Source organism: Plecotus auritus (assembly GCF_963455305.1).
Source record: "Plecotus auritus genome assembly, chromosome: 6".
NCBI lineage: Eukaryota > Metazoa > Chordata > Mammalia > Chiroptera > Vespertilionidae > Plecotus > Plecotus auritus.
The window spans coordinates 168,281,324-168,305,418 of NC_137773.1; the positions used below are offsets into that span (position 1 = coordinate 168,281,324).

General features: G+C 40.0%; 1 protein-coding gene across 6 annotated transcripts in view; it reads left to right on the top strand.

The window, feature by feature from the left end:
• The first annotated feature begins 3,854 nt into the window (after window positions 1-3,854).
• GOLGA4 (golgin A4) overlaps window positions 3,855-24,095 on the top strand; it is a 96,093-nt gene continuing 75,852 nt past the window's right edge. For 4 of the 6 annotated variants that reach the window (XR_013960781.1, XR_013960782.1, XM_080671768.1 and 1 more), the window contains exons 1-3: window positions 3,855-4,434; window positions 12,484-12,573; window positions 21,281-21,379. Coding sequence is in view for 4 of the 6 variants with exons in the window: in XM_080671768.1 (XP_080527894.1) it covers window positions 4,363-4,434; window positions 12,484-12,573; window positions 21,281-21,379 (261 nt within the window). In the remaining 2 variants the exon portion in view is untranslated. The remainder of the gene's footprint in view (window positions 4,435-12,483; window positions 12,574-21,280; window positions 21,380-24,095) is intronic. The other 2 variants (XM_080671770.1, XM_080671769.1) reach the window with 1 other exon arrangement.

Sequence of the window (24,095 nt, forward strand, 5' to 3'; positions counted from 1 at the left end):
AGCATTATATAGGTACATTTATTGAACCATATGAAATTGCCATTTTTAAAGTTTAAAGAAATCAGCATTTTCATTTTTAATCACATTAATGGTAGCATGCTACATACACTGCATTTGATTTCTCTCTTAACAAAAAATCTTGAGATTTTCCCATATTTGTATGCATGGAGCTATCTCCTTTTTTGTATTTTGTGCCTATTTATTTGTTTTCACGGCAAACTATTATTTTACAATTTATACTAGTGGCCCAGTGCACAAAATTTGTGCACGGGGGGGGGGGGGCGTTCCTCAGCCCGGCCTGCACCCTCTCCAATCTGGGACCCCTCAGGGGATGTCCGACTGCCGGTTTAGGCCCGATCCCTGTGGGCTCAGGCCTAAATTGGCAGTCGGACATCCCTCTCGCAATCTGGGACTGCTGGCTCCTAACCTCTCACCTGCCTGCCTGCTTGATTGCCCCTAACCACTCTGCCTGCAGGCCTGCTCGCCCCCAACTGCCCCCCTCTGCTGGCTTGCTTGCCCCCAACTGCCCCCCCTGCCAGCCTGCTCACCCCCAACTGCTCCCCCCCTGCTGGCCTGATTGCCCCCAACTGACCCCCACTGATGGCCTGCTTGCCCCAACTGGCCCCCCCTGCTGGCCTGCTCAACCCCAACTGCCCCCCCCCCCCCCGCCACTGCTGCGCTGGCCTGATCACCCGCAATGGCCCTCCCCCACTGGCCTGATCACCCACAACTGCCCTCCCCTCTTGGCCCCTAACCCCCTCTACCTCGGCCCCGCCACCATGGCTTTGTTCAGAAGAACATCCGGAAGGTCTCCTGGAAGGTGTCCAGTCTAATTAGCATATTACCCTTTTATTACCGTAGTACAGATACAGTAAAAATGAATCTTACTTCCCAGGTACAGATCTGTGAGTTTTTTTTTAATAATTTTATTTTTTTAATACATTTTTATTGATTTCAGAGAAGAAGGGAGAGGGATAGAGAGATAGAAACATCAATGATGAGAGAGAATCATTGATCGGCTGCCTCCTGCACGCCCCCCACTGGAGATCGAGCCCACAACCCAGGCATGTGCCCCTGGCCGGAATCGAACCTGGGACCCTTCAGTCCGCAGGCTGATGCTCTATCTAGCCAAACCGGCTAGGGCCAGATCTGTGAGTTTTAATACATGTTTGGATCTGTATACCTACTACCACAATCAGAAAACAAATATTTCGAACATATCTTTGTAATCACCACCAATGACAAAGACAATACTATTGGCAGTAAGACACAATACTACCTACTGGCAGGTACCCTCAATCCCCATCCCCATTTTTATGCCTTCCCTACACCTCAAGACAATATTTTCCTTGACTTCTAACACTTCCATTAATTTTGCCTACATGAAATCATATAGTATACTTCCTTTTGCTTGCCATCTTTTGCTCCCACATTTATTCCTGTTGTCATGTGATTACAATAAAGCAATGCATTGCACAATATTTCATTATATTTATAGCATTATTGGCATGCATAATTAAAAAAACATTTAGATAGATAATGAATTGAACTATGTTCTTTGTAATGGTTTCTGGACTTTGTGTTATACTTAGAAGGGCCTTGAGCACCTAAGATTGTAAAGTAAATCCTCTCATGTTTTTTTCTAGTACTTTAAATTTTTAGGTATGAGAAATTAATTCAACTTTTTTTTTTCATGATACCAACTTATTAACCAAATGCTCATTTAATCCTCACAGGAAGTTTACAATGGATACAATGACATGTCTTCTTTTTGCAGATGAAGAAACTGAAATATGCCAAAGTTAAGTAATTTTCCCCATCTCAGAACAAATAAATGGCAAAACCGGGATTTGAACCCAGCCTGTTGAGTTTAATGTCTATGTGGTTATTCATTCCACTACCCAGCCTTTCCACTTTGGGGGAATCCACCCACACATCTTGAATATGAGGCAAGTGCTGTTTTGTTTTATTTTTTAACAACACAAACACTCTATTCAAGTGTTTGTTTACTCAGGAATCTGATTATCAAGTCCTTACTTAGTAAGGAGCAAGGAATTTGACACCTTCTCCCTTCATTTCATCAACCCTCTAGTTTCCAAGAAGCCTCATTCTTGAAATAAGATGTTTTTTTTCTCAGCCCAGTGTTGGGTTTTCCCTTCAAATGATTTTTCTCATTAAACTGTTGTCATCAGCTGTGTAAACAGACCTAGGCTTGACATGTAAACAATTATAAAACTGTTAAAAATTGAGCAGGGCGTGTCTCAGAAGAGAAGGGAGTGTTAAACATATTTCAGTTGGAGGCCAGGAAAAGGGCAAGAAGGCCTGAGGTCGGCTTCCAGTTCTGCCACGGATCAGATGACTCTGGGAAAGTCATTTTTTGCTCTTTTTCTTTGTGTGTAACATGGGCAATAGCAATAATAATGCAGCCCCTCACTTTCCCCTAGTTTGCTTACTTTCTGCCTACAAGGGGAATTCAATTGAAAACAAAGATAGAGCTCTAGCTGGTTTGGCTCCGTGGATAGAGTGTGGGCCTGCGGAATGAAGGGTTCCAGGTTTGATTCCAGTCAAGAGCACATGCCGGGATGTGGGCTCGATTCACAGTGGGAGGCATGCAGGAGGCAGCCAATCAGCGATTCTCTGTCATCATTGATGTTTCCCTCTCTCTCTCCCTCTCCCTTCCTCTCTGAAATAATAAAAAATAAATAAATAAAACAAAGATAGAAAAAAATTATTTAAGGGAAAAGCTTCAGGCTGAAAAGTTGGCTAAATTCCTGGGAGAGTCATCATCTAGGTCAGTAGTTGGCAAACTGCGGCTCGTGAGCCACATGCGGCTCTTTGGCTTCTTGAGTGTGGCTCTTCCACAAAATACAACAGCCTGGGTGAGTCTATTTTGAAGAAGTGGCGTTAGAAGAAGTTTAAGTTTAAAAATTTGGCTCTCAAAAGAAATTTCAATCGTTGTACTGTTGATATTTGGCTCTGTTGACTAATGAGTTTGCCGACAACTGATCTAGGTTTAGGCACTGATGTGCAGAACTTTCTTTCATGGGAGGTTTCCAATGGTTTTATAACTTTAATTTATATGCCATAGTGTGTTCTTTTGCAAAAGTAAATACAAAAACATGATATGTTTTAAGGTGTTCTAATGAAGTACATTAACACAGTGTATGTAGTAATACAAATATTTCTATCTATTCTGGATCTCTGGTACTTGCTACAGCCCAAGTGTGTTGTGTGTGTGTGTGTGTGTGTGTGTGTGTGTGTGTTCCATCCCATTCAAATGCTGGCAAATCTGGCATATGAACAACACAGCTGTAGCACTTTCACATTTGAGGATAATCCTCTGATTATATAGGTAGAAAATAAAATACATATTTTTTTTGCAATCAAGAATCTGTAGATCGTTTGGGAGCAGAGAGTTGAACACAGAGAAACAGTGTTAATGGGAGTCTCTGCCTCACGCAGTAAGGGACCCAGAAGCAGTATGGTGGTGCTGTGGCTATAGGCTTTAAAGGCACGAAGGTTCTGGGTTCAAATGCTGCCTCTATTATGTCCAAGCTGTGCTACTTTCAGTGAGATTCTTAACTTCTCTGAACCTCAGGTTTTAAATTTTTATTTAAAACTTCCTTACACAGTGAAATTCAGTGTTTGTAGAATATAGTTTTCTGGGGGAACAGTAGGAGTACTAGGCACTGAAGATACAAAATCCTAACCATGAATACGGAACACAAGTACACTGTCTTTCAGAGCCCGTAGCAGGTTCCCTGATGGCCCCTCTCCCACCTTAACGCTCACACACGTGGTTCGCAGCAGCGGGCCCGCCAGCCCTGTTCAAGGACAGAAGTAGCGCCCTCTCCGCCCAACCCGGTGCGCGCGGAGCAGTGCTGCGATGGGCCATGGCCCCGCTCTGAGCGCATCTCCACGCGCAATGCAGTGGCAGCACAGAACCCAGGTTCTTCCGTGAACACACTCCCGCGTTCGCAGCGACACTCGAGCGCGCCTGTGCTTGTCCCCTACGGCGCTCCGTACATGCTCCCCGGGCGAGCTCCACGTCGGCCGCGCAGGCGCCTTTGGCACCCAGTTCACCTGCTGCCGTTGTCGCCGCCGCCGCCGCCGCCGCTGTCGGGGCTGGATGGGGGGCCGAGGCCAGCCAGGGACACCCAGAAGAAAGACAAGCGGCGGCGGCGACGCCAACACCCGCAGGACGACAGTCCGAACCGCCTCCGAGCGCAGAGAGTAGGCGGCCAGGCCCGGCCCCCGCGGTCCTGGGTGTAAGAAACCGGCGTCGCTGCCGCGGCTGGGTCTTCCCGGGCACTCGCCCCTCAGGTCTCAATCACACTCAGGACCCCCACCCCGCGCTGCGCCATGTTCAAGAAACTGAAGCAAAAGGTCAGCGAGGAGCAGCAGCAGTTCCAGCAGGCGCTGGCCTCCACTCAGGTACTATGGCTGCCTCGGTCCCCCGTGCCCATACCCCTCGACACCGGCTCCGGGCTGACAGGAGGCGAGGTTCTTCTGTGACCCTTGACCTCTAACCCGAAGATGCCCCCTACACCCGGGACTGGGAATGATTCCTGACCCGGGTCTCCCTCCCGCCCCCCGCAGAACTCCGTTCAGGAGAGTGGGTGGGGGTGGCCGGATCCGTCCCGATCGCTGACCTCTGTTAGAGTTCCAACCCCGCCACTCCCCCATGCCCGACCCCGGCCTGAGAAGATGCGAGAGGGGCTCTGGACTTGCAGGATTTTGGACCCATCTCGAAGGTTCCCCCACCAGCTGAGACCCGTCGCAGGGGTGAGGGCGGCATGGGAAAACCTGGTCCCTTGCAGTAGCTGACCTCTTGGCTGAAGTCCCCTCTCCGAGGGGCCAGGATCCCGTAGGACTCCTGACCCGAGATGGAAGTCTAATTCCCAACCCTGGGCCCGGGGTGAGGGCCAGGGGTCGAGCCATTCCAGGCCAGGCTGCTTGCAGGAGCGTCGGGACCGAAGCGAGGCGGCGGCGTGGCCGGGGTCCAGCGCCCGAGGCGGTCACGAGTTAGTCACTTCGCATAACTTAGTTGATCCCGGGCGGGTGGAGGGGCTGACACGGAGGCCCGGCCGGGCTGGTGCCTGTCCACGACCTGGCTGCTGCTGCTTCAAGAGTCTTGATACGTTTATTTTTCACGAATGCTGTTGCTTCAGGAAATGACAGCTTCCCGGAAAAGGGGGGCGTGTTAATTTAAAGGAACCATCTCCTTAGCACCAATGGAAGTGTGTTTAGGTGGCGGCAGAACGTGGTCTCGACAATGAAGATGAGCGCTTCTGCTAGAATTTCTTCCCAGCCTTTCTGAATCTCAACAGATTGAGCAAATTTCTCTCTTAATTTTAATTTTGACAAGGAAGACTGTGTTTTGACTAATTTGGCATTTATAATGCACTTAAAAACATTTATCTTATGTAACTAAAGCTATTAAACAACTACGTACAACTACATATTGCATTGAGTTTGTTCTGAACTATGAAATGGAAGTTCTCTTAAATTTAAAGCTTGTGTAGAGTAAAACTGTTTGAAATACACTGGAACAGGCGTGCAGGACAGTGACGGCTTGTTCATTCTCATGTAAAATGTAAATAGTGACTAAAATTTAAATAGTAAATATTTTACTTTTCATACCATGTACTTTTCTGACTTTACAAAACACAGTTACTTAAGAAACAATGAAGAATGTAGGGAAGTGGTCATGTTAGTGAATGTCATGAGATGTTTACATTTGGGAAAGTGTAAAATATCATTGATCCAAGATTTGATCTCTAGAAATTTAGTCTAAGAACATTTAGGATGTGCTAAAGATTTATACACATGGATTTTCATTTCAATTTTTTTAATAGGTAAAAATTGGCTAAAACTGCTCAATCAAAATAGAAAGTTGTATTAGTTGGTCAATTATGCAGCCTTTAAAAATACCAGAATTTATTGTGTTCTTACTGTGTGCCAAGCATTTTGTTTACTATTTTACACGGATTATTTTATTTGTTTATAAACCTATGAGGAAGATAATCTTTTATAGATGAAGGAGTGAGACCCAAAGAGGTAAGTTGCCCAATATCACATAGCTAGTGTGAGAGCCTACAGAAAAGTATTATTAACATGCAGAGATACTTGTTTTAAGAGACAGATTAAAGAGCAACATATGCCCTAGCTCGTTTGGCTCAGTGGATAGAGTGTCCGCCTGTGTACCAAAGGGTCCTGGGTTCAATTTCGATCAAGGCCACGATCAAGGGCACATACCTAGGTTGCAGGCTCCTCCCAGCCCAAGCCCTGGTCCGGGATCCTGCAGGAAGCATCCACTCGATGTGTCTCTCTCATATCGATATTTCTCTCTGTCTTTACCTCTCTCTTATACTCTCTCTAAAAATCAATGGAAAAATATCCTTGGTGAGGATTAAAAAAAAAAAAGCAACATATCCCAGTTTTGTGGGAAAAATATGTATATAAGTATATTTATATACAAACAGTGACAATAGTTTAGGAAGGATATGCCCAAAGGTGCTGGTGAGATAAGTATTCTTTTTCTTATTTATAATGTTAGTTTTTCTTCATGAAAATTAATTGCTTTTATGCTTTAGTAAAAAGAGGTTGTTTTTAGAATAGAAGTAAAAAAGCTAGTTACAAGCTAACACGTTAGAGTTTCCAGTTTCCATAGGTAGCTGCTTCTGATGAGACGGTGCATCTAGATTAAAATCATTTTGTGTACAAAAGATTTAAACATTCCCATTTGATAATATATATATTTATTTATCCAGAATGCAAAAGGAAATCATTACTGACCAACTACTGATAGAAATTGGATTCTGTTCTGGTCTCAGATTTTTATCCAGAACCCTTCAGGATGAGTAGTTCTGGATTATTGTTTTGAGAGTTAAGGATTTATTGCATGCATGAATTGAAAAAGAAAACAAAACACCTTTTTTGATGACAATCCTTTTGCAACAGATTACACAAATTCTTGTTTTCTTAAGCAAGGCTCTTGAATTTGTATATTATCATTTTTTCATTTTTGGCTATAAATTATTTTGTGGTGAAGGCACCATGCCCTCAAGAATTTAATAGGGCCCTAACCGGTTTGGCTCAGGGGATAGAGCGTCGGCCTGCAGACTCAAGGGTCCCAGGTTCGATTCCGGTCAAGGGCATATACCTTGGTTCGGGCACATCCCCAGTAGGGGGTGTGCAGGAGGCAGCTGATCGATGTTTCTCTCTCATCGATGTTTCTAACTCTCTATCCCTCTCCCTTCCTCTCTGTAAAAAATCAATAAAATACATTAAAAAAAAAAAAAGAATTTAATAGGGCGTGAAAGGCCTTTTTTTTTTTTCCCACTCAAGAGGATTTATTTGTTATTGGTCTAGGTTAAAAATTTTCCCTCAGGTGGGGTTGAATATATTTCTCCCTAATCTGTGTCTAATTCCAAACCTGTTCTTTATTCATTGTTAGTTAAACAGGTCTTTGAATATTCTCTTTTTCCCTTGATTTTAGAAAATTTCTAGTTTTTCCATTTTTATTCTTTTACTTAAAAAAAAATTTTTTTATTGATTTCAGAGAGGAAGAGAGAGGGAGAGAGAGAGAGAAACATCAGTGATGAGAGAGAATCATCAATTGGCTGCCTCCTGCACACCCCCTGCTGGGGACTGCTTGCAACCCAGGCATGTGCCCTGAACTAATGGAACTGTGATCTCCTGGTTCATAGGTCGATGCTCAACCACTGAGCCATGCTGGCCGGGCTGAATCTTAGTCTTTCTGGAGAAATTTTTTGGTATATCTTTTTTTTTTTTTAAAGGTAAAAGCAGTTCAAGTGGGTTGGGATTAGCTTTTTTCTATTTTAATGAAGAACTAAATTAGATCAGAAAATATGGTATCTTATGTCATAAAGATTAAGGTTCTATAAAACTTTCGTTTTAGAGGTGCCTGTGTGGAATGGATTCTTTTTAATTTGTTAAAAATTTTAACTGTGAGCCCCAGTGGGGGAAAAATTGAGAAACAGTCATCTAAAGAATACTGGGGAAGTGGATAAGGGTATCAGAAGACTTGTGTGCTAACCCAGATCTTGCAGTATGCACTCTGGACAAGCCACATAAGCATTCTGACTTATTATTTTCTCATCGGGAATTGGGGATGAGATACTATCTGCCTTGCTTACCTTTCAGATTGGTTGTGAGGATCAAAAGAGATAAGAGATGTAATTATAGAGCACTTATTTATTTAATAGAGCTTGCTAAGGTGCTATGCTGGGTGTTACATTTGCCTTGAAGGGTAGATGTAGTTTCTCTACCATGGGGTTGAGAGACATGTACTAGCATGGTGGTAGTGTTCACAGGCTGTTGTGGCAGCATATCCTAGTAAGAAGGCATTTCTGGAAAGGGTCAGTCATGGTGACATCTGAGTAGAGTCTTGGTGGATAATGAAAAGTCATGGTATATACCGACAAGGCATTTAAGCCTTATTATTTCTAAAGGTGACTATTAGTTTTCTAATGTTGCCCAACAAATTACCACAACCTTAGTGTCTAGTAACCCAGTTATTATTTCACATTCTGTATGTCAGAAGTCTGGCATAGTCTGACCGGGTTCTCTGCTCAGGATCTCACAAGGCTAAGATCAGGGTGTCGTCCAGACTGTGTTCTCATCTGGAATTTCGGGTCCTCTTCCATACTCAGATGGTTGTGGTAGAATTTAATCCTTTGTGGTTGTAGGACTGAGATCCTTATTTCTTGCTGACTGTTGAAGGGGACCACTTTCAGTTCCTAAGAGCTGCCCAGAGTTCCTTGCCACTTGGCCCCCCATAGGCATTTGCTTTCTTCAGGACAGCAGGAGTGCATCTCTGCTTTCTGCCTCTGCCTTTGCACTCTGGACTCATATTTGAAGGGCATGTGATTAGGTTGGACCCATCAAGATAATCTTCTTTTAATTAATTCAAAGTCAACTGATTAATAACCTTAAATATACCTACAAAATCCCTTTTGCTATGTAGGGTCAGATAATGAGGAGAATGATATCTCATCAGACTCACAAGGCAAGGGTCATTTGGATCATCTTAGAATTCTACGTACTGCAGACTAAAATGGTTTTTCTTATACTGAAGTTGGGGCCTTTGTTATAATAATAACCAGTCAGTTGGCAATAAAAATATTAATTGTGAGCTTGTATATAACCATCAGGCTTCTTGACAAATAGCCTAGAAATCTGTTGTCAAATTTCTCATGGCTATGAAAACTAATTAGACCAAATTTATTTTGAACGAATCTAAATCCTCTTATATTTTGAAGTGAGGATAACCCATTAAGGATCCAGGACCTTGGGATAAATGCTCAAGTACAGTTAGTTTTTCATGCATGTTTTATACTTTGTAGTCACATCCATTCCTTCATGTGATCTGTACTCTTGCAACTCCAGAGGAAGACTTACAAGTTATCAGGCCAAATTTTGCCAGGTGGTACTACTTTTCTGAGGATAGTGTATCTTAGAGCCTTGCAAGTTTATCCAGAGCTGAAGGTGGGCGTGGCCTGGGCCTTTATCTCAGTTACTGATTAGGCTCACATGTGGCCATGGTAAAAAGACAGTGCCAATTTTTTTAAAATATATTTTTATTGATTTCAGAGAGGAAGGAAGAGGGAGAGAGAGATAGAAACATCAATGATGAGAGAGAATCATTGATTGGCTGCCTCCTGCATGCCCCCCACTGGGGATTGAGCCCACAACCTGGGCATATGCCCTGACTGGGAATCAAACCAGTGACCTCTTGGTTCCTGGGTTGACGCTCAACTGCTGAGCTACACCCGGTTGGGCATAGTGCCAATTTTTAAAATTCACAGTGGTGGTATACTTTTCAAGTGATTGGAAGGTCACTGTCTGGAGTAGCCCTTTCTGGCATCTGGGCAATTGGAAAGCTGAATTATCAAGGCAAAGATTACTTGGAGATGATGGAATCACAGCAGAGAGGTCAAGAGCTATTCCTTCTAGTCTTGTAGTACTTTTCTAGTTACTTTCCTATCTTTTTGTCTCCCCCCTCAGTGGTCCTTTTATTAAAGGAGATATTACATATGACATTTAAAAGTAGATAGAAATGGAGTTCCTCTCATCGTGTCAGCCTTTGAAGTATCTACAGCCTTTGAAGCGGGCATGATTTGAAATTTATGGCTCTGGGTGTAGGAAGGATTTATTGAATTCTCTCATTTTCAGTGAAAACTGTTTCTGAAGTGCTCTGAACATTTGCATTTTAGTCTCAGTCCTGGATAAACACTATCCAGTGACTGCTTTCCATTCCCATTTTCTAAGCACAATATTGACTTTTAGTAATACTTAGGCTTTTGCTTCATTTCACATTCAAACATTTTCTTGTTTAAAATGTTAAGATGTTACTATTTCAGTTTTTATCCTGGGAAAGGATATCTTGTTCCTTAAGGTAACTTCTGCATATAGTTCATTTCATCTATCACTTGATTTTGTTGTTCATCTTTTAGAAGGTGTGTGTGTGTTGGAATTTTTAGTTGTAAGCTAGTTAAGCAGAAAAGGAATTTATTAAAGAATATTTGGTAGCTTACAGATTTCCAGGACGGCCTGAAAGTCTGGGCTGATTGCTATGTCCAGCCATACGTGGGGGCTGCACTAAGAAGAGTGTTGCAGCTGCCTCAGCTGGGCAGCAGCATTGAGTCTCCCCCTGCACAGCTCCTGTGTACAATGACATGAAGCGGTCTCCATACTCTTCAGCTGGTGAACTTTAGTTTTCAATGTTTATTGCCTCACATAACTCACTTTTGACTCATGTGGGTGTGTTCTTTGGTCACCTGCCCTCTCTGCAAAGAAGCCTGGGTCAGTGGTTTTCTGAGTTTTAACTTGGGGAGTTATAAGAACTGTTTAGGAAAAAAAAGATATTAAGTTTTTGTCATTTTTTTTTTATAGTTTCCCACTCCTCCCAATTAAACTGTTCCTTTTGATTTCTGCTTTTGACATAAAAATCTTTGTCCTATTCAGAGATTATAGAAATATACTCTCATATATTCTTTTATATTTTAATTTTAAAAGATCATTTAAAGCTGTAATATAGCTTAATATTTTATAGAGGAGGACACATAGCCCTCAAAAATATAGTGAGGGTCTGATTGGTGTCTCTCTCCCGCCATATAGATGGTCATTTGTCCCAACACCATTTATTGGACACCTGTCTTTTTAAAAAATGTAATTATTTTAAAATTTTATTTTGCAATCACGTTACATTCAATATTATTTTGTACTAGAGGCCCGATGCACGAAATTTGTGCAAGGTGTTCAGCCCCCACTGGGGCAGCAGCTGCCTCCTCCTCGCCCCGCCATGGCGGCTTCTTCTGGAAGGTCGTCTGGAAGGACGTATGGTCTAGTTAGCATATTACGCTTTTATTATAGATTAATTTGGAGTTGCAATAGTACCCTCTTGTAGACATTCTGAGCAGAGACATGGAAGCACGGAACAGACTGTGGAACCTCAGAAGGAAGGCAGGGGAGGGTGGGTAGGTGGGAAGAGATCAACCAAAGAACTTGTATGCATATACAAGCACTTAGGGACACTGACAATAGGGTGGTGAAGGCCTGGGGTGGGGTGGTGTGGCGGAGTAGAAGAGGTCAATTGGGGAAATAGAGGGCATGTAATCATTTCAACAATAATGATAAAAAATAAAAAAATAACTTTTTAGTTAGTGAAAAAAAATAAATGGACTGGCTTCTCACTATCTAGCTGTAGTGTGTAAGGTAGGCTCAAAGCATGGCCCTTTACTAGAGAGATGCTTACCTGTGCATTTCATAGTATTGCGTATTAGATCTGGAAGGCACTTTAAAGATGGAATTGACAATCTCATTTTTTTAATGAACTTTTTTTTTTTTTTAGAATAGTTTTATTGATTTTTAAAGAAAGAGAGGAAGGGAGAGGGAGAGAGTGAAATATGGGTTGCCTCCTGCCTCCGACCCAGCACCGGCACCGGCACTGGCACTGGGGATGGAGCCCACAACAGGGCATGTGCCCTGACTGGAGGTCTAACTGACAACCTCCTGGTGCACTGGACAACTCCCAACCAGCTGAGCCACATGGGCCAGGGCTAAATGAACTTTTTGTTTTGGAATAATTTTAACTTATAGGAAAGTTGCAAAGATAATACAGAGAGTTTTCATATACTCCTCAACTGGTTTTAGTTTCCTCTAATACTACCATCTTATTTTACCATCACAGTCTTATTTTACAGATGAGGACACATAGCCCTCTAAAAGTTAATTTAGCTAAGATCATAATTCTAGTTGCCCGCAGAGTCAGACCAAGGACCCAGTAGGTAGCCTGGGTTTCCTAGTTGATTATGTGTTAGTTATCCTTTCCTGTTATCATGTATTTGTTCTTTTCCTTTTCCTGGGTTCTTTGATCATGGATTGAGAGAATGACTACTCAGCCCATAGTGTACTAGTCAATGTCTTTCTAATTTGTGCAATAATTTTTAAATCTAGGCTTCCTCCAATTCTTCAACACCAACAGGAACCAGGAGCAGGACATCTTCATTTACAGAGCAATTTGATGAAGGTACACCCAATAGAGAGGTAAGTCTTAAGTTTCTTCTTTAATAAACCTCTCACAAGAAACTTATTAATTTAAAATGTAATGCTACTGTTGATAACAAAATGGAAATTATTTTGACAGGTCAATTTTTAATTCTGAGGCGTATTCTTTTTATTTAAAAAATATTTTTATTGATTTTTAGAGAGAGAGGAAGGGAGAGGGATAGAGAGATAGAAACATTGATGAGAGAGGAAGTCACTGATTGGCTGCCTCCTGCACGGTCCCCACTGGAGATCAAGCCCGCAACCAGAGCATGTGCCCTGACCGGGAATCGAACCGGTGACCTCTTGGTTCCTGGGTCAGTGCTCAACCACTGACCCACATCAGCTGGGTGGTATTGTATTCTTTTTTGCAAATAGTAGTTAGGTTTTTGTAAAGTGTGTTTTCTTTGAGAATCTTTTTTTTTCTTTGAGAATCTTAATTGGAGAGTATAATATGCTCTACATTTAATATTTGAAGTTTTTAGAATAATTTGATAACAATTTGTTCAATTGCATTATATGGGGAAGAGTCCTATAGCTTCAAGCTAATGATTGGAAACTGTGAAGTAACTTTACTCATTCCATGTGACTTGCACCTGGCACCATAGCTCAGCTTAGATTTTTTTCAACCTTTTAACTTTTTGTGAAGTTTGACACAGATAACAGAAAAGAAGGTAAATCATAAATGCACAAATCAATGAATTATTACAAAGTAAATCCCCATGTAACCACCCCTCAGGTCTAGAAAAGGACAGTGTCAGCTACAGTGGTGCCTCTCCTTCCCCCCAAAAGATTACTGACTTTTTGGTATTTTCTTCTTTCCTTCTCTTTATAGTACCACTGAAGTGTACTTTCTATTGTATGTTTTTTTGTTTATTCTGTTTTTGTTGTTCATCCTTACATGAGGATATTTTTTTCCATTGCTTTTCAGAGAGAGTGGAAGGAAGGGAGGAAGGGGAGAGAAAGGGAGAGAAACATTGATGTGAGAGAGACACATTGATTGGTTGTCTCCCGCAAGTGCCCCTGGGAAGACCAAGATCAAGGTGTCAGCAGATTCTGTGGTGAGGGCCCTCTTTCTGGTTTGCAGACAGCTATCTTACTATTATATCCTAGCATGACCTTTCCTTGGTGCCTAGGGAAAGGTGGAGGTGTGGGAGAATTGGGAGAGGGGCAGCTCTTATGTCTCTTTCTTTTTTATTTATTTTTTGTTGATTTCAGAGAGGAAAGGAAAGGGAGAGAGAGATAGAAATATCAATGATGAGAGAAAATCACTGATCAGGTGCCTCCTGCACTTCCGCTACTGGGGATTGAGCCTACAACCTGGGCATGTGTCCTTGACCAGAATTGAACTTGGGACCCTTCAGTCCGCAGGTGGACGCTCTATCAACTGAACCAAACTGGTGAGGGCATTTTTCTTTTTTTTTTATAAGGGGCAAAAATTCCATCATGAGGACCCCATCCTCATGACTGCATCTATCCCTACCTCCCAAAGGCTCTACCATCACATTGACGTTTAGGGCTTCAACTATCAATTTTGGGGGGAATAAACATTCAGTCCATAGCGCTCACTTTGTTCTCTTGAATATCTTAGTTATTAGAGGTAGTACTGTACTGAGCATTTTACACACACATTTATAATGCTATTATTCTGTAGGATAGATTTCTAAGAATGGGATGGCTAAATCATAGGCAAATTTAAAAATTGGAAAGATATTTCTAAATTGTCTTGAAGGTTACTTTAAACTAAACAATTTTAAAACTTTTATTTAGTATATGTTGATAGCAAAATAAACACTTGATAGTATAGTTTTTGCATTAAAACTCAATGGCATATATACTGTGATACTGTGTCCTTGGTGCATATATTGACATGATCTTACAAAGATGTATAAAAGTATAAAGTATGGCCCAGTCAGTGTGGTTCAGTCGTTGAGCATTGACCCATGAACCAAGAGGTCACCAGATCGATTCCCACTCAGGGCACATGTCCAGGTTGCAGGCTCGAATCCCAGTAGGGGGCATGCAGGAGGCAGCTGATTGATGTTTCTATCTCTCTATCCCACTCCCTTCCTCTCATTCTATATTAATAAAAACATATATTTTTTAAAAGTATAAAGAATGTGCATACTTTTCTTTGAGATCTCATTTTTTGTGCATTATTTGCAATATTGCATTTCTTTAACATTATGATTTGAAGTTTAATGGTATTGAACTTAGTTTAAGTTTATAGATGTAACCAATTTGAATGAAAGTTGCAGTACCAATACTGTTTTTACAATCAGTGTTAATGGTATCATTCTTATACCCAGGATATTGGTTGATACTATAGTAGTTTATTGATTTACATACAGTACAGTTGAAACCCTGAAAATAACTTGATTACTATTTTAAAAAAGGATTTATCTAAAATGCTTTTAAATGTTTTAAGTGACTATATATTTACAAAATAATCCTTTCTGAAAGGCATATTTGATCATTCTTTACAATAGGTTATGTTTTTGTTAAAGTTTTTAAATTTATCTCTAATTTCTAAATTTTAATACTAAAAAAATCTTTGCTTATAAGTCTAACTCAAGAAATAGCATCTGGCCCGGCTGGCATGGCTCAGTGGTTGAGTGTCAACTTGTGAACCAGGAGGTCACACACAATTCGATTCCTGGTCAGGGCACATGCCTGGGTTGGGGGCTCCATCAGGGGGCATTCAGAAGGCAGCCAATTGATGATGCTCTCTCATCATTGATGTTTCTATCTCTCTCTCCTTCTCCCTTCCTCTCTGAAATCAATAAAAATATATTAAAAAAATAGTAAGTGCTGATACTAGCAGCTATATATAACAGTGTTTGGAAGATAGAAACAGAACCTCCTCTTTTAGGCAGAGAGACATACACTTCCTGAGCTACTAAATTTTTTAGGTCCCTTCCCTAATAGGAGACATTAATTCATAGGAGACACATTAATTCATTATATACAGTGGATCCTAGCAGATGTCTTAGAACAGGCATTAATTTTCTCTTTGAACTCTGGTTAAGAAGGATGGAATGTACTACCCAAAGCAATCTGTAGATTCAATGCACTCCCCATTAAAATACCAACGACATATTTTGCAGACCTAGAACGCACTTTCCAAAAATTCATCTGGAATAAAAAAAGACCCTGAATAGCTGCAGCAATCCTGAGAAAGAAGAACAAAGTAGGTGGGATCTCAATACCAGATTTCAAGCTGTATTACAAAGCCACTGTTCTCAAAACAGCCTGGTACTGGCACAAGAACAGACATATAGATCAATGGAATAGAATAAAGAACCCAGAAATCGACCCAAGCCACTATGCTCAATTTATATTCGACAAAGGAGGCATGAACATACACTGGAATCAAGACAGTCTCTTCAATAAATGGTGTTGGGAAAATTGGACAGACACATGCAAAAAATTGAAACTAGACCACCAGCTTACATCATACACAAAAATAAACTCAAAATGAATAAAGGACTTAAACATAAGACAGGAAACCATAAAAATACTAGAGGAATCCACAGGCAGCAAAATCTCAGACATATGCCGCAGCAGTTTCTTCACTGATACCACTCCTAGGGCAATGAAAACTAAAGAGAAAATAAACAAACGGGACTACATCAAAATAAAAAGCTTTTTCACAGCAAAAGAAACCATCAACAAAATAACAAGAAAGCCCACTGTGTGGGAGAACATATTTGCCAATGTTATCAACGATAAGGGTTTAATCTCCAACATTTACAGGGGACTCATACAACTTAACAAAAGGAAGATAAACAATCCAATCAAAAAATGGGCAATGGACCTAAGTAGATAGTTTCCGAAAGAAGACAGAAGGAAGGCCAAGAGGCATATGAAAACATGCTCAAAGTCACTAATTATCCGAGTGATGCAAATCAAAATGACAACGAGGTACCATCTCACACCTGTCAGAATGGCTATCATCAACAAATCAACAAATGACAAGTGCTGGTGAGGATGTGGAGTAAAAGGAATCCTCGTGCACTGCTGGTGGGAATGCAGCCACTGGAGAACAGTATGGCATTTCCTCAAAAAACTAAAAATGGAACTCCCAATTGATGCAGTGATCCCACTTCTAGGAATATATCCCAAGAAACTAGAAACATGAATCAGAAAGGATATATGCACCCCTATGTTCATAGCAGCACAATTTACAATAGCTAAGATTTGGAAACAGCCTAAGTGCCCATCAGCAGATGAGTGGATTAAAAAACTGGTACATCTACACAATGGAATACTATGCTGCGGTAAAAAAGGAGTTCTTACCATTTGCAACAGCATGGATGGAACTGGAGAGCATTATGCTAAGTGAAATAAGCCAGTCAGAGAAAGATAAATATCACATGATCTCACTCATTTATGGAACATAATGAACAACATAAACTGATGAACAAAAACAGATCCAGAGACAGAGAAACATTCAGACCATCAAACCTCAGGGAAGGTAGGGGAGGGTGGGGGTAAGCGGGAGAGATCAACCAAAGGACTTGTATGCATGCATATAAGCCTAACCAATAGACACAGACAACAGGGGGGTGAGGGCATGAGTGGAAGGGTTGGGGGGGGTAATGGGGGAATAAGGACACATATGTAACCCTTAATCAATAAATTAAAAAAAATACATTAAAAAAAAGGATGGAAGGGTTCTATGCTGCCAGTGTTAGATTTAGGGCTACATGCTAGAGGCTAAAGTGGGGCTCCCAGCACTGGTGAAAGGAGGTTGAAAAAAGCTTTTGCTGACTGCTGCCTAGAGCTCTCTGTGGCCTATTATAAGAAGCTTCTGTCCATAGGGAGGCCTCATGATTAAGAACTGAACCAAACCTCATAATGGCTTAGTGATTGGGTCTGTGATAATCTGTGTATTGTCAAAGGTTAGGAAACCAAAAGTGGGACCTAGGGAATAAGATTGAGGAATAAGGAAGGATGAGCACAGAAGGAAGGAGAAAAATAATACTTTGTCAAAATGAGCCTATAAATGAAAATTCTAAAACAAATGCTAAAAAGGCAGCCAATAAAAACAAGAATTGGGATATAAATTTACTCCAGGTGAAATTAAAATAATAGAGCAATTTGGCCCTAGCTGGTTTAGCTCAGTGGATTGAGCATCGGCCTGCAGACTGAAGGGTTCCAAGTTCGATTCCAGTCGAGGGCACATGCCTGGGTTTCGGGCTTGATCCCCAGTCGGGGGTGTGCAGGAGGCAGCCAGTCAATGATTCTCATCATTGATGTTTCTATTTCTCTCTCCCTCTTCCTTCCTCTCTGAATTCAATAAAAATATATTTAAAAAAATAGAGCAATTTGGAAAAGCCTTTAAAGCAAGTATCTTTAATAAGATAGATGAATTAATACTTTTCTTAAGAACAGAAAATTGTGGGGGAAAAAATAGAACTGGACTAGGTAGATGTGAAAAAGAACTAAGTAGAAATGCTACTAATGAAAGAAAAATCATATAAAAATATAAGTAAAAATGAAACTCACACTAGTCCCAGTTCAAGAGAAAATTAGGGAATTCTAAAAGAATACCAAGTAGTCCCACTCAAAACACACAGAGATAGAGATAAAGAAAAAAAAATTTTTTTTCTAAGAGCAAGAGACTTGGAGGATAGATTAAAAGCTTTCAACACACATGTAATATGAGTTTTTAGGTAGCTTCATGAATGTTTAGGCACGTACAACTTCAGTCACTAAGTTCAACTGATGGCTTCAGTGAGGAAGAGCCAAATTAAATTCTTAGCACAATTAGGTCAGAATTTGAACAGTTTGAAAGAGATCGAGTTGAGGTTGAATTTTATTGGGAGGAATATTTGAGAATTGATGCTAGTGGGACTTTCATGAACATAAGAAGCAATTGACAAGGAAAAGTGGAGGGAGATAGCTGTCAGTGGGAACTAATTTTAATGTAATGTGCTTTGCTATGGGGCCAGAATGTAAATTGTTGTTTGACAGTGCCTTTTGAATGTTTGGTCAACATGTTTTTCTCTACTGGGTATTAATTAGCTTTTGTGTTTTTCTCTTAAAGTTTCAAATATACTCTTAAATTTGCAATTTTAAGTTACTTCCTTGTGTGGGCAAGAGTGACTTCATTTCAAAAATTAATTTTGGAAGCTTAAAAAATTGAATTTGTGTAGCCTTTAACTTAAAATAACATTCATTCAAAGCTTGCTGAGTTCCCAGGGGAGTAGACTTTCAGCAAGAGTAGAAACTTGGATTGGATGATTCTCAAGAGCCAAACAGGCATAATAGTATATTTTAGTACTAATACTAAATTTTAGGATTTAGTATAAAGTTAGTTCTTGAATCCTACCCAAGGAGTACCAGTTAACATAAACACACAAAAATAATGACTTAAAAAACGTTTGCCTTATCTATTAGATGGTCTCTATTATAGGACCAGATGAAGAGTTGGTAAAGGCTCTAGTTAGTACCCATCACTCTACAGTACTGAGATGAAAAGTGTAATAAGCTCTTAAGCTTTTGCAGATATTTATATTTTTCCTTTTGTATATTTTATTTCTTAAAGAATTTATCTTTATTGTTGAAAGTATTACAGATGTCTCCCTGTTTTCCCCCATTGATCCCCTCCATCCCGCTGTAGATATTTATTTTCTGATATAAGTTCTTTATTATAATATCACATAATAGGTAATATAACACACATTAGCTGCTAAATTAATGTTTCAAAGGATTTTTTTTTTAAAATATATTTTATTGATATTTTACAGAGAGGAAGGGAGAGGGATAGAGAGCTAGAAACATCGATGAGAGAGAAACATCGATCAGCTGCCTCCTGCACACCTCCCACTGGGGATGTGCCCGCAACCAAGGTACGTGCCCCTGACCGGAATCGAACCTGGGACCCTTCAGTCCGCAGGCCGACGCTCTATCCACTGAGCCAAACTGGTTTCGGCTCAAAGGATTTTTTAAACTGTATTTTGAAATAATCATAGATTCACAGGAGGTTACAAAAATTTTTTTAGGTATGCCCTGTGTACCCTTCACCCAGTTTCTCTCAAAGGTAACACCTTGTAAAACTATGGTACACTGTGAAAACAAGGAAATTGACATTGGTAAATTATGTGACATCCATAGAGCTTATTCAGATTTCACCAGTTTTATATGTATCACTGGAGGCCTGGTGCATGGATTTGTGCATCGGTGGGGTCCCTCAGCCTGGCATGCGTCCTCTTGCAATCTGGGACCCCTTGGGGAATGTCAGATTGCCGGTTTCAGCCCGATCCCCGCAGGCCAGGCCGAGGTACCCCACCGGTGCACGAACCTGTGCACTGGGCCTCTAGTATGCATATACGATCTTTGGTTAATCTCTTCCCGCCCTCCCCGCTTCCCTCTGAGATTCATCAGTCTGTTCCATGTTTCTAGGCCTGTGCGTTGAGCATCTGCCCCCTGGTGGTCAGTGCGCATTGTAGCTACCGGTCGAATGGTCACTTAGGCTTTTATATATATATATAGATTTTGTGTGTGTGTGTGTGTGTGTGTGTGTGTGTGTGTGTGTATGTGTATATGTGTAGATCTATGCAGTTTTGTCATGTGTATATTTGTATAACCTCCACCATCAAGAAGTTCATTTTAATTATAATCTATTATACATTTAATTTATGATTATTAGTATTTTGGTATGTATTGTACTGTTTCTGAAAGAAAACTGAAGCACAGAAGAGAATAAAAAGAACTAATATTATAGAATTTATCCTTAAAACTTATAAATTTCAGTTTCAAAATTTCTTCTGTGTGTATTAGAGAATACTTTTAATTGATTTTGGAGAGAGGGGGAGAGAGTGGGAAGGGAGAGAGAAAGTGGGAAGGCAGAGAGAGAAAAAGAGGAGGAAGAGAGGGGAGAGGGAGAAAGATGTCAATTTGTTGTTTCACTTATTTATGCGTTCATTGGTTGATTCTTATATGTGCCTCAGACAGAGAATTGAACCACAACATTTGGTGTATCGGGATGATGCTCTAACGAACTGACCTACTTGGTCATGACTTGGAGAAAACCTTTTGAATATAAGTACAGATAAATGATTATTTAAAGTGTTCTATGTCTTGGCCCTGGCTGGGTAGCTCAGCTGGTTTGAGCATTGTCCCGATATACCAAGATTGCAGTTTTGATCCTGGGTCAGGGCATATATAAGAATCAACCAGTATTAACCAATGCATGCATTGATGAGTAGAACAAGAAATCAGTGTTTCTCTCTCTCAAAAAAAATAAAATAAAAAAATAAAAAAATCAAAGTTTTATGTGTCTTATCCCCCCATAAATTTCCATGCTATGTTTTTGAATGTATAAAAATGAATGGCGCAGTATTTGTTTTATGCTAAAGCTTTGTGTTCTTTATCATGTATTGTTCTAATTGGTATAGACTCTTATACCAAATGACATGTTTTGTGCTGTGGTGCCTGCTATATATATTATTTATGTGCCAATAAGCAAGTTGTTTAAAGTTGGGCTTTGCGATCTTTAGTTCAACTCCTCTCCATTCCAGACCTTTCCCAGCCACTTATTATTTTGGGGGTGGAACGACGGTGGTAGTAGTGGTGCTACAAGGCCATTATAGTGTTGTGCATGCTGTGTGGTGAGAACACTTTGCAACATGCCCTTATGATTTGTTTTTCATCATTTGTTTTATTTTTATACATCTGCTTGTTACACTGAATGAGACAGCTACTAGCCGGGATGATAGCAGAGCCTGCTTTTCTCTCTGAGTATACTATCTTTGCTTTGGATTCCTCCAAACAGCCTAAAACACAGACTGACAGTGTGGTGAGTCCTTCCACCGCTTTCTGCATTCCCTTTGTGGGGAAGCTAAGTAATTTAGTAATTCTAGAAGCAAATCTCATGTTGCTTGTCACTTACCATCTCTCAAAGCACCTTCAGTGCCCTGTTGCTAACCCTGCTTTAAAAAATAAGAGTAAATTGCTGAATTCTGATGGCTGGTGTGTTTTCTGGTAACTCTTTAACAGCAACAAAATAACACTTTTCATTAATGTAGTGAAGATTACCTTCACTTGATCTAAACTCTTTAAGTTTTATTCCTAGGGAATGTTTGTTCATTGACTAAAGAGGTATACATTGTTAGAAAACTCTGGTAGGAGGCCAAGAATATTTTGAAATGTGACTTACATTTTTAGGGGAAAAAATGCATTTGTGTAAATCCATAATTAAATAACATTTAGTAGGTAGGTTGATTTTATGGTAACAAATAATTGCATCTTATTTTGGGAGAGGACAAGTTTTCTGTGTATTAAATATCTGAAAAGAAATAATGATCTCATTATTTTTCAACTGACTGAATTCATATAATTTTGAGTCTTGTATATAATTTTGGGAAAGTGGACTTTTTTCTTCAAGTATCTAATTTCTTAATTTAGCAAATTAAAATTTAGAGGTGTTTGCTCAATAAGGTAGCTTTTGGTGTTAAATTGGACATTGAACTAGGATTGATTTTTTTGTTTGTTTGTTTGTTTTTTAAACAATGAGAATTGGTTGAATTTATTAAGCTGTTGATGAAATTGGAACATTTCTGTACTAATCCCTGCAGCCAGGAAAGACTTGGTCTGTATATAGCCACTAGCAATCCTAAACTACATTCTAACCTTGGTTTTAGAAAAGAAAGCAGCTCAGAGTTCTGGTGATGCCTTTGCTTGGAACTTAGGGAAAGAGGTCTCCTTGGTTCTGGCTACAAGTAACAACTCACTATTTTCAAAACTGGTTTGAGAGTGACACAGGAATCCCACTTAAAGATAAATTACCAGCTTATTTAAAAACAAAATGATACTGCTTTACACTTCATGTAGTAGTAATAGAGACTTTTTTTTTTTTTTAAAAGAAGAGCTTCTCCTAGGCCCACTTCCATCTATATATATAAAAGCCTAAGCTACTGAACAACTGAATGACCAAACGACCCGTTGACTGGTCGCTATGATGCACACTGACCACCAGAGGGCAGATGCTCAACGCAGGAGCTGCCCCCTGGTGGTCAGTGTGCTCCCACAGCCAACCTCCCACGGCCCCTCTCCCTGCCGGCCAACTACTCGCAATCCCGATTGGCCCCAATTGCCGGCCAGGCCGAGGGACCCCACCTTTGCACGAATTCGTGCACTGGGCCTCTAGTAAGTACATAAAAGTAATTTGTATGGAGTCCTAGCCATCATGAAAGAAATGCTAAAAAATTTTAAGTGAAGACATTAGAAGTAATTTAAGTAGACTAAAAGTCTTTATAATATTATTTAAATTGAGTTTTGTTCAGATAAAAACTTATTTTCCCCCACATAACAAAAGGAAACTATAGCATAACCTAGGTTATTGAATTTAATTCATTACATTAGGAGTTCACCAGCTGCTGACTTTTCCTTAATTTAGTTTTTTTTTTTTTAAAAAAAAACGTATCTTTACCTGTAATTCTAAATATTATTGTATCCTTAGTGCTCAGCAACGAATAAATATTGAACAAAACATAATTGAACACAAATCTGGCAGGGAACCTGTGTGTGCTTTTAAATTAAACGCACTTTTGAAGAGTTTTCCTGTATCTAGGAATTGCCTCCAGGAGAAAGTATTGATGACTGTTGAGTATTGACTTGTATTGAGCGAGTTCTTTAGGCTTCTGTGTGGGAGAAAGCCTTCAGAAGTCTTCTTTCACTGAAGGAAGTAATTGTATAGGATTTAACAAGCATTTACTGAGCCTGTATTACCAATCCTCAAGATGTTAGGTCCTGGGACCAAGACGAAAATGCAAGGTTTTCTGCTCTCCAAGATTTTATAAGTTAATATGGAGATAAAAATATCAACATACTAGTACACTTACAATACACAGGAATTAAGGCTTACTAGAAGAAAATACAGATGTAGGGAATGTGTTAGTCCTTCAGGCAAATCATATGAAACTTTATTAAAAAAGGGCATTTGTTGGACAGAAATAGAGAAGGCATTACAGGTAGTGACAAAATCTCTAATTTTGCTTCTAAAGATTCCTAATTTAAATTTCAGGGAAACATAGGCCAATACTTCCCTTAGTTGTCTTCCTTATATTTAGATATATGGTATAACATATAAACTGAAATATTACACAGGGAGGAAAGGTTTTAAATGTTATGCTGTGTTTGATAGGGTGATATTTCAAGCAATCGTAGAATAGCTTTTTTTGTGTGGACTACAATCATGTGTCAAGTAATTTACTTAAAATAGAATATGGACTCTCTTGCCACTATTTCTTCTAACCTATATATCTTAGGGAGTTCTTTCATTTCCTTTCTGCATAATTTAACTATTGCTTTTCACTGTACTGATTGGCTGAGAGATTTGTTGATCCCTATAAAATGTTTTTTTATTTTATAGTTTGTAGTATATTTTTAGGGCTAGAAAACATTACTTATGATGTTATACAAATATATGCCATGTATACAACTTTTAATTCTTTGAAATGGCAGAGAACAGGAAGATAAAAGTTAATTACTAAGTTTTTCCAACCTTTCTCTCC